This window comes from Euprymna scolopes, chromosome 8 (genome assembly GCF_053919585.1).
Source record: "Euprymna scolopes isolate OS-2025 chromosome 8, ASM5391958v1, whole genome shotgun sequence".
Classification (NCBI taxonomy): Eukaryota; Metazoa; Mollusca; class Cephalopoda; order Sepiida; family Sepiolidae; genus Euprymna; species Euprymna scolopes.
Window position 1 is genome coordinate 4,431,100 of NC_136489.1, and position 12,075 is coordinate 4,443,174.

A 12,075-nucleotide genomic window follows, 5' to 3' on the forward strand; every position below is an offset into this window, starting at 1 on the left:
CTGCCTTCCTACTACCACTTTTATTTCTGTTGTGTTTTTTCCTCAACAACCACGTCCAAACACCCGGGGAGGCCGGTCACCCATGCTAGTAAGTATATAAAGTTATATATGGCTGTAAATATAAGTTTATTATGTTTTGTTTCAAATTTAGAGTGTGTATTAATGATAAAATATATAAAAAAATCTTTAATATTGTTATGCTTAAACAAACATTCATCTAATGTTTTGCTAATAAAAATGAATACATGATTCTATAAATAAAGACGTCCACTTTTTTAGCATATATTTAAATTATATATGAATTCAAGTCTATGAAGAAAACCGTGATGATGTGATTTCGATGATTTGTTAACATAAAAATAATCAAATTATATTTATATATATATATATATAGATATATATATAAATATATATGTATATATATGTATGTATATATGTATATATATGTACATATATATATATATATATATATATATATATATATATATATATATACATATGTTTGTTGTCGTCCACATACATGTTTCGCTGTATCACGACTCATCAGTGCGGATTTGCCTGCACCTCTCCTATTTATATAGTTTTCAAGTTAAAAAGTCTCTAAGATTTTGTATGCATACATACATATATATATATATACATATATATATGCATATATATGCATACATATACATATATACATATATACACACATATATACATATATATACACATATATATACACATATATACATATATGTACATATCTCCATATATACATATATATACATATATACATATATACATACACATATACATATATACATATATATATATACATATATACACATATATATACATATATATATACATATGTATACATATATATACTTATATATACATATACACATATATATATATACATACACATATATATATATACATATGCATATAGATACATACATATACATATATATATATATATATATATATATAATCTTCGAGGCTCTTTTTTTATCTTAAAAAATATGTAAATATAATATTTTGAACATTTGTTTTGATTCGACGTTGGAAAAATATATTGTGAGTAAATCATTTAATCTCCTCCAATAACTGAATCAACTTGTCATCTCCGAACTTTCAAATTCCTAAAGTTTTCAGGAATCATTATTTCTTGTTTTTTTAGGATGAAACACTCTTTCAGAGATTCAAAAAGAAAACTGCATATCTAATCATTGTTTCCAGCAGTTTTGATCAAACAAAAGAACAAAATATGTTCCGGATATTTAATTTATTTTTTTCCTGTTCCAGAATAAGGTTATCAAGTTTTTTTTTCTTTACCTGTGTCATTCGGTCTCCAAAAATAGAGTACATTATTATTTGTTTTTTTACAAATCTACTGTATTGATATGGTTGATCCGCTTATCAGCCATTTCCTTGTTATTGATATTCTATTTATATATTTACATTTTCATTTATTCATCTCTTTATATTTATTTAGTTTATTGCAAAATACGTACAAACTTTAACATAATTTAAAAAATACACACACACACACACACACACATATATATATATATGTAAAATATTATAAAAACTTTATTTATTTATACATTAATAATATTGTTTTAGTTTTCTTGTATCAATCTATCTATTAAAAAATCTGGACGTCGAAGGAAAATTTTATTTCATTTTTTAAATATTTTATTTTTTCACCATTTGTTTTACCATTCTAATGACTAAGATAGTGACTGTGGTCATGTTTATATATATATATATATATATATATATATATATATATATATATATATAGATAGATAGATAGATAGATATATAGATATAGATAGATAGATAGATAGAAATATATATATACCTGTGTGTATATATATATATACATTTATATATATATGTCTATATATATGTGTGTATATATATGTGTATATATATGCATATATACGTGTGCGTGTATACAGAGCGGGGAGAGAGTGAGAGAGAGAGAGAGAGAAAGAGAGAGAGAAAGACAGAGGCAGACAGAGAAAAAATAGAGGGCCAGAGGTTATGTGTCCAGTGTGCCCGTACCTAAACATAATTAAGAAACAGAAAGTATATTCAAAGATTATATATTCAAATTAACACCATATAAATTATTGGCTTTTACATGAAGAGATGTCAGAAGCTGTATATACATATATCATAAATTTGTATACATCTATCTACATGCATCTTTCTCTCTCTCTTTATCTATATGTGTGAGTGCGAGTTCTTACTAGTATGAAAATGATAAAAAAACACATGTATGCATTGAACCGAAGCATTTTTGTTTGCATGTATACTTGATACAGCTGAAACGTTTTTTAAATGAGCATTAAAGTGTGTGTTTTTTTTTGTTTTTGTTTTTTATTTTACACAGTGGTCACCATTTATCAAGGCCCGGAAGCCACTCAGGGCTAAGGGTTTGTTCCATCGTGAAGCAGTATATTTTAAAAGTATGTGTAAGACCTGGTATTGCTCTATCAAGCTATTTTGAAGAACACATGTTTATTTCATTGATTTAATATATATATATATATATATATATATATATATATAATATATATATATAATATATATATATATGTATATATATATATATAATATAATATGTATATATATATATAATATGTATATATATATATAATATGTATATATATATATATATATATATATATATACATATATATAATGATTACTTCATTTAATCACATAAATATATATACGAAGATATAATTTTAGGCGTAAATTTTTAAGTGCTCAATATATAGGTAGAATTATGAGTTATGAAAATATATATGGCAATTAAGCTACAAAGAATATTCCGCGTTTCACTCTCGACATTGTATATATATATATATATATATATATATATATATATATATATATATATATATATATATATATATATATTCAATTACACGATATGTTGGTCCATGAGTAGTCTTCAGACGAGGTATGAATTAAAAAATTGCGTTTTTTTTATTTATTGTAAAGTCGTTTTAAATGGTCAAAAACACTTAAGTGTGCCCTCCTCCTCATACTGAGCCTGATTCGCATATACAAACCGACCATCAATCGGGCTCAATAAAAAATAAATAATTCCTACCAATTCAGAATGACGGTGACTATGTAGAAACATAGATTCTGGAGTAGAAAGCGTCGCTCATTAAAATGGCAGCACTGGAGTCTTTAACTGTTTAGTAAAAAATCAGGGGGCTTTGTGAAAGTATTGACTCCTGTATTTATAAACGTATTTTAAATATTCTCATTAACAAGGCAATTTATCATTAAATAATCTTTAATCAAAAAGTGTTACATCAGTTTTATGAGTCTTTTTTAACTGATATAAAAGAATTAACTATTTGGACATTTTGAAAATTTTTCATTAAATACTTGGCTTTTAACAAATTCTTTGCAAAGTATTCGTGTATCATGATTCGAAGTTTTCGAGGCGATTTACGCCCCAAAGTTTTACTAATAGAAATTAAAACATTACAATCGAAAATTTTTAATGATTTTTTTTATAACATTTTGAATACGTTCATGAATTACACACCAGGCGATGCCTTATTTTATTGAAAAATAAATCATTCGACTCTTTTTGTCTGCAGTTCTTACCGACGTCGTGTATATATATATATATATATATATATATATATATATATATATATATATATATATATATATATATATATATATATATATATATATATATATATATATATGTATATATATATATATATATATATATATATTATCTGGAGTTCTTACCGACATCGTATAATAATAATAATAATATATATATATATATATATATATATATATATATATATATATATATATATATATATATAAACGATATCGGTAAGAACTGCATATATATATATATATATATATATATATATATATATATATATATATATATATATATATATATATAAATTTGTAAGAAAACTATTACAGTATAGTTTGGTAATTGAATTATTAATTCCAAAATGAACGATTATAATCTCCTAGTAGAATGATTTTTTAGGAAATTATTGTAATTTCTTGTAACGATCCGAAATAAAAACAAATAACAAAACATTATATATAAGTCTGGTGCAAAAATAATGTCATTTTAGATGTTCAACTATATATATATTATGTATATATACATAATATAATATATACTTATATATATATATACATAATATATATATATATATATATATTATTATTATTATTATTATCATGTATATAAATGACATTATTTTTGTACCAACCTAATATATATATATATATATACATATATATATATATATATATATATATATATATATATATATATATATATATGAACTATTTTCGGAAGTTCTGATTTGAAACACTGATAAAGTGATCGCAGTTCTCTCTCTCCCTCTCTTATACACACGCACACACGCGCGCACACACACACACACATATATAAATATATTTGTATATATACTTTCAGTTTGTTTTTACTTGGACAGTTATGTGTTGCTACACAGTCATGAGCATGTTTCCGCCCTCTTCAGGCAAGAACGATATAAATACAAAAGCGGAATTATATATATATATATATATATATATATATATATATATATATATATATATATACATATATATATATATATATATATATATCGTTTACATTGTAATATATATATATATATATATATATATATATATATATATATATATATATCGTTTACATTGTACGCGAATCGATCAATTTTTCAACATTCCCCTTTCCTAAGAACTCCAGTGTTGTAGCGATATCAAGACATGGAAATGTTGAAACGTTGGCCAATCCGCGTAGACTCCTCACAAGTTTTATATAATTTTATTCATTCATTAGTGATTGGATGATTCCAATATTTTTCTAGATTCCGATATAATCACCGATTCTGTTTTAAATACATGATTCTGAATTCGATTCATTTATATTACTAAATAGAGAATTATTGGGGGGGGGTATCGCAAAAACAATTCAATGAACATAAAATTTCGTAAACGTAGCAATACACTTATGATGATGATCTGCAGTTTTTAATTTTTCTGACACTTTTAAATCTATAAAGCATTTACTCATTTCATCAGGTCATGATTAATTAAGTTCAATCAAAAACAAAAAAATCAGGACAATAAAATAGTATCGTTTTGGGCATCGGAAAAATTTTCGATTCTCGACACAATAATTTATTTATAAACTCCACAAACGTATTGATCACTTTCGAAAAATAAAATGTTTCAGGTCATGCAACAATATTTTGGAATTTTTTAAAATTAATTAATACATATATGTATGTGTATGTGTATGTGCATGTGTGTGTGTGTGTGTGTGCGCCGTAGATATGTGCATCTATCTCTAAATATAATATATATGTACACACAAATATAAGCACAAGATTTATGTCGACATACACTTTAGCAAAATTTTAAAATATTTTTTTTTTCAAAAACGAAACACAAAAGAAGTGGATTGGCGTTAATCCGCGGAGTTTCGAAAGAAATACTTTCTTTCTCATCAAATTAGAGGAGTTAGCAAAATGCGGAATAAGATTTATCTTGCAACGTATGGAATAGATCATACTGGCGTAAAAATGAAAGACAGTGAAGCAGAGTGAGTGGGACACACACACACACACATACATATATTTCACTTTTATATATTTTTAATTTTGAATAAGAATATAAATATATAAAGTACTAATCATATTAGGGGGGTGATAAGTACTTAAATGGATTAATCCTAATTTTATAAATACAAGACTGGTAAATAAAAAAATTAACCATTTCGAATTTGGAAACAGACGAATCTCACAGGTAAGGAATACATTTTTTATGACATGAATAAGCTAGCCAAATTAAGATTAGGAAACTAGATCTAATATCTGTAACATTTTTTGTTCTTAAGATTAAGGAAGGTGGTGTTTGATCAACACTGCTGGGGAGCCATGATTTAATATACTGTTTTGTTTTTAAATCCCTGTAACAGTGTTTCATGGTAAATAACTGATGATCCCTTAAATTAACATTAGGACTATAGTGAATTCGAGAGAGCAAGTTGATGCATTGATTGCAGGTGATTAAATGACTTAGTGAATAAATAGTTTTCTCACGAATGATAAAAAATATAAAAATTAAATAAATTTTTTATATAGTTTTAAAGGTTAAAAAACTTCCAAGACTATATATATATATATATATATATATATATATATATATACATATAATAATAATAATAATAATAATAATAATAATAATAATAATAATAATAATAATAATTATATATATGTGTGTGTGTGTGTGTGTGTGTGTGTGTGTGTGTGTGTGTGTGTGTGTGTGTGTGTGTGTATCGGATTAAGCATGGGTAAATTTATGAAACTAAAAGTTAAAATAAAATCCACCAAGAAAAAAGTAATATTAATGATATAACTTTAAAGGGGCGGGGGGGTATATAATAAATGATAATAAAACTCCTTACCTCAACATTTAACTGCAGTTTGTCGGTATGATTGATCGTCAGAAGTGTCAGTAATTGATATCAATTGTAGATTAAAACTGAAACTGCAATCAAATATTAACAATAAGGACATATTATTATCGTATGTTATTGATATAGTTTTATCTAACTTTATTTCTCACAGATTTGGTGACTGGATTTCTTAAGATCTCTATAGTTTCTTAAGTTATGGTAGACGTCCAGCCGCCCTTGCTTGCATCGTCCCTATCAAAACATTGTTGTCATGGAAACCATCTGGTATTTATAAAAATTCACATTTCTTTCCACAGTCCAACTATATTGAGTACAGTCGTTGCTTAACTTGTAGAAGTAATTACAATCATGAAACCATATTTGGCTATATTTTGGTTTTGGTTTCGAATCTAGCTGATGGCACTCATATATTTTTAATTTTTAAATCAGGACTATATATTGGGTACAAAATAATTGACTCTATAATAATAAATACCAAATCTACGTCTACTATAATATCGTATTTAAGCGTATTTTAAAACAAGGCCGGACGCACCTGCTTGTATGTATATTATATATATCACATATATATATACTTATATATATATATATTTATTATTTTTTTTACATATATATATTAATATATATATATATATTATTAATATTCAATTATCTAAATAAAATTTTATATATCAATTTTCAGTATTTACTTCAACAGTGTTCAACACGCGACTAGAGCTAAGCATAATAAGATAAATATGGATTGGCTATCAGTATTTACCTGAAGGGTGCTAAATATATGAGTAGAGCTAGGTAGTAAGTTAGGAAAAAATACAGAACAATAAAGCCACACAGATTTTTTCGCCTTTTATTAAAGCTTTTGCCGTAAAATTGGTATTACCGCTATAAATAATATGTATTACAAAAACTTATGTGAAACTTTTTTTTTTTACATGGAGGTCACCACTTATCACGGCCCGGGGGCCACTCATGGATAAGGGTTATTGCGTGTACAGTAATCAATGAGATAGTATTGTAGTAATCATTAGTATTGGGGGTTTTGATAGAGTGTCTTACTTAAGGGGGCGGTTTGTCAGGAGTTTGTTTATGTTGGACTTGAAGACGTCCAAGTTGTAGTCAGGTGGGAAGGAAACAGGCAAGCGGCAGAGAGTTCCACTGGCGTGCAGTCCTAAGAAAGAAGATTTGCTCATGGAATCTATTTATCTATCTATCTATCTATCTATCGATATATATATATATATATATATATATATATATATATATATATATATATATATTCATAACTTACTACCTTGCTTTACTCGTGTATTGATTATGCTTAAAATAAATGCTGACAATCAATGCGTAACTTTTATGTACACACATGAAATAATAATAATAATAATAATAATAATAATAATAATAATAATAATAATAATAATAATAATAATACTAATAAGCGCGTCCGACAATATACATAATTATTGCATATTAATTTCTTAAATAATGTACATTGTATCCTTCTCATCTTTCTGCTGATGGGCTGTACGTTTCTAGCTTTCTTTTCCTTTCTTTCTAAACCGAAAGTCAACAACCATAATACTAATCGCCTCATATGCTTTCGTGTGTAATGTGTCGTCTTTCTTTCTTTTTTCGTTTTTTGTTGTTGTTGTTTTTGTTCTTTCTCTTTCTCTCTTTTCTCCCCTCTTTTTTTATTACTCTTTCTCGACTGGTTTCGCCCAATTATTTTCAACGCGTGACGTCACTTCCTGTTCGAGTCAAATGTGGGTTTGGTCTCTCTAGTCGCTTGTGCCTCGAGCTGAGTCCAGTCGGGCACATCAGTGTTCGGTGTGCTTGTCCGTCCTAACAACCAGCAAGAACGCGACGAGAAAAGGGAAATAAAAGAAAAGAAAATACACAACAAAATACAATTAAAAAAACAAAAACACAGAACGGATAAAAAGAAAAGAAAAAAAAGATACATTTACAAAAGAACAACACTGTTCAAAAGGAGTGCCTGAAAAAAAAAGCATACATTTATATATATATATGCGTAAATGTAAATACATATATATGAATAAGGAATTCTACATGTATGAGGAATTATGTATATCATTACACTTTTGCCAAACTGGAATCTTACCATTTCTTGATTTGTTTTCTTTTATTTTTGTTTCTTATTTTTTTTTCGCAATGATAATTCGTTTTTAAATTTATTCAAAATGGAATAAAATACATAGAACGTATACAGAAAAATTATACACGCACACATACACACACATAAAGATATATATATATATATATATAATTATGTATTTGATTTGTTCCGAAGTTTTACTGATTTTTATGTTATTTTAACATATTCTCGACGTTTGCTGTTTTTCTATTATTTTTTTTTTGTCTGATAACTTTTTTTATGACAAATTTATAATCAGCGACAACTATTACGTCTGTCGATTCGACTTAAGAAATTATTGCAATGTATATTCAAAACACCAGATTTGGGCGCTTTATTTAAAATACAACAAGATGAATGGCCATAGCTAAATTGCAACAATAACAAACATAAACAAAGAAAAAACAACTTTAAAATTTAATTATTTAAAGAAACAAACAAAAGAAAAGTTCACAAAAAGAAAAACAAAACCAGTTGATTTTAAAGAATGAAAAAAAAACGACTTATTGAAAAAATTCATGAAACAAACATGAAAAAAATTTACACAACCGCTCGGATTTCATTTTACGTTTGATGAATTTTATTTAAAAAAAACACTCCTTGCTGTAGATAGAAGACAAGTAAATAAGAAACACAAGCATCGTTTGGGATTATTGTTAATCACATCCCTTAAAAAACAAACAAATCAAAATAAACACAGGATTCGGTTTACGCAGTTAATATGTCTTTGTCAAAATTTTGACAACAGCAAGTTATTTCAAACACGCATACACACATACTCAAACAAGCAAACATATATTTATATGCATATATATTAGCACGTATGCAATTACATACTCTGTCACGTACAAATATATCATGCCATTTGATAATGAATAAAAAAATGAATGAAAGAATAAATGCATACATGGCGAATAATAATAATAATAATAATAATAATAATAATAATAATAATAATAATAATAATAAGTAGGAACAAAGCGAAAGTAATACATATATATATATGCATATATGTATATATATAAAGTAAGTTCTCCTTTTCGAGTTCTGATTTTATGAGTTATATTTTTAAAAAACAATATTAATCCGTAACTTTTAAGAAATAAACACAGGCATAAGAAGAAAAGGAAAAAAAACAAACAAACACAAATATTTATTTTCTAAAACCAAATCTTCCATTTATTTCTCTCTAATATTATTTATTAACAATTTTTATGAATTTTAATTTTAACTATCACAAAAAATTATGAGTTTTTCTTATGTTTTTAGCATGAAAAAAATTATGAAAATATAACATGTCATTATTTTTCTTTTAGTTTGTTTTTGTGCATATATTTTTTTTTAATTTTCATGGTTTCATTATCCGTTTTCCGATCTAAGAATTGCTTTAAAATCTTAGAAACCATATAAAACCATTAGACAGGCTGTCAGGTTCATCTGTTTTTAATTACATTAGTTATTTTAAAGTACTCGATTAATTAGTTTAAACATGTTAAAAACAACTTTGTCCACGAGTAGTACATCTGCTTTTAGCAAACCGGTCAGTTCCTGCACAAGTCACCATTATGCCCTAGACCTTAACGTGCGAACTTCAATGACAGGTACACCTACTACCAATAACACCTCTAGTACAAGCAATAGTCCAATCAGTAATAGCATTGCGCACAATGTTACAAACAATACTAATAGCAATACTACTAATAATAATACTAACCCACTTAGTACCTCTTCAAACAAAACATGTGGCGCTACAGGTTCTAATAACGGACCTACGTGTGGAAAACCCGATACTTGTCGTCTTAACTCTGTAACACCCGAGCCTAACATTCTGGACACGTCCCCCGGATCTTGCTCTTCTTCCTCGGTCGGATCCCCTGCGTGTTCCCCCGTGGGTGCAGGGTCGACGCCGATCTCTGTTGTTTCGCAGGCCAGTCGGAGCCCATCGACGGGCAAGGAGGCTATTCGCTTCAGCGTGGACTCTATAATCGCTTCGTCGGACAGTCATAGCAACGCGGTTGGTAGCAACGGCTCCGGCCACCTTAGCAACGGAAGCCATCTCCACCACCACAACCATCATCATCATCACCACCACCATCGCCACTCGCACCTGCACAACGCCAAGGACAGTCATCATCTACACATATTGGAGAATCATGCAAAGGATGTTGACAGCATCCTTAATAAATGTGATGCTGACGAGCACAGTCCGTCTCATCACAGCGGCAGTAACAATTCGGCCCTTAATGCCAGACTGTTGTCAGGAGGAAGTGGTACTCTCGGGTCCAGTACGACAACCTGTACAACGGCCCATCACACGCCGTCGTCGGTCCACTCATTTAGCGTAGCGGGGATTCTTAGCAAACCAAGTAATAATAATCTACGATGCAACCCTTCGGACCCATCAAGTCCTGCAACTGTTTCGCATTTTCTTCCACAGCATCACCACGACACGAGGTGGACTGTTCCGTCCGCCTCGTTTCCATGGTTACCATCCTCTACGGTTTCCCCACAACCAGGTAAGCAAACATAATACACAACAAAATTAAAAAAAAAAAAAAAATCACTCCTACACAAAAGAAAAAACAAATTACGCATTGCTATTCATTTTGTTCAAATTATTTTTACAATTGTTTTTTTTTTATTTTATTATATTGCTTTAACGAAATACATATTCAACGTCAGAAATGTTTGGGAAAAAGTATTCGACGTTTAATCTTAAATAATTTTACAAATTTTACAAATCCAATTAATACGTAAAGTTATTTCATGATTCGACATAAGACTCGGGTAAAAAAAAAAGACGTGCATATAAAAAAAACATAGGATAAAAAGATCGTATGCCTACTATAATACATTTTTGAAGCTATCATAAAAAACGCTATTGATTTATTCATATTTAACCGTTATATATATATATATATATATATATATATATATATATATATATATATATATATATATATATGTATATATATATATATATAAATATATACATATATAAATATATATATATGTGTGTGTGGGGGGGTTGTGCATACATATTTAAATTATAATAAGAAATGCATAAATATTTTATTATTAAAACTATTCTTATTTTCTAGTTTTATCAATATATATATATATATATATATATATATATATATATATATATATACACACAAGGAACAATATAAAAAGGAACAAACCTAGTTATGCGTTCATCAACGTTTCGACTTTATTTCAAGACATTCTCTGGATGAAATAAAGCTGAAAGATTGAACACATAACACGGTTTGTTTCTTTTTATTTCTCTACTTTGTCAGAATACTATTTCCATTATTCTCATATATATATATATATATATATATATATATATATATATATATATATACATACATATATATATATATATCTATGTATATATATA

At 27.2% G+C, this 12,075-nt stretch overlaps 1 protein-coding gene across 1 annotated transcript in view; it reads left to right on the plus strand.

The window, feature by feature from the left end:
* The first annotated feature begins 10,014 nt into the window (after positions 1-10,014).
* LOC145283489 (uncharacterized) overlaps positions 10,015-12,075 on the plus strand; it is a 184,096-nt gene continuing 182,035 nt past the window's right edge. Inside the window, exon 1 of the mRNA XM_080132313.1 lies at positions 10,015-11,185. Coding sequence (XP_079988439.1) covers positions 10,159-11,185 — 1,027 coding nt within the window. The 5' untranslated portion in view covers positions 10,015-10,158. The remainder of the gene's footprint in view (positions 11,186-12,075) is intronic.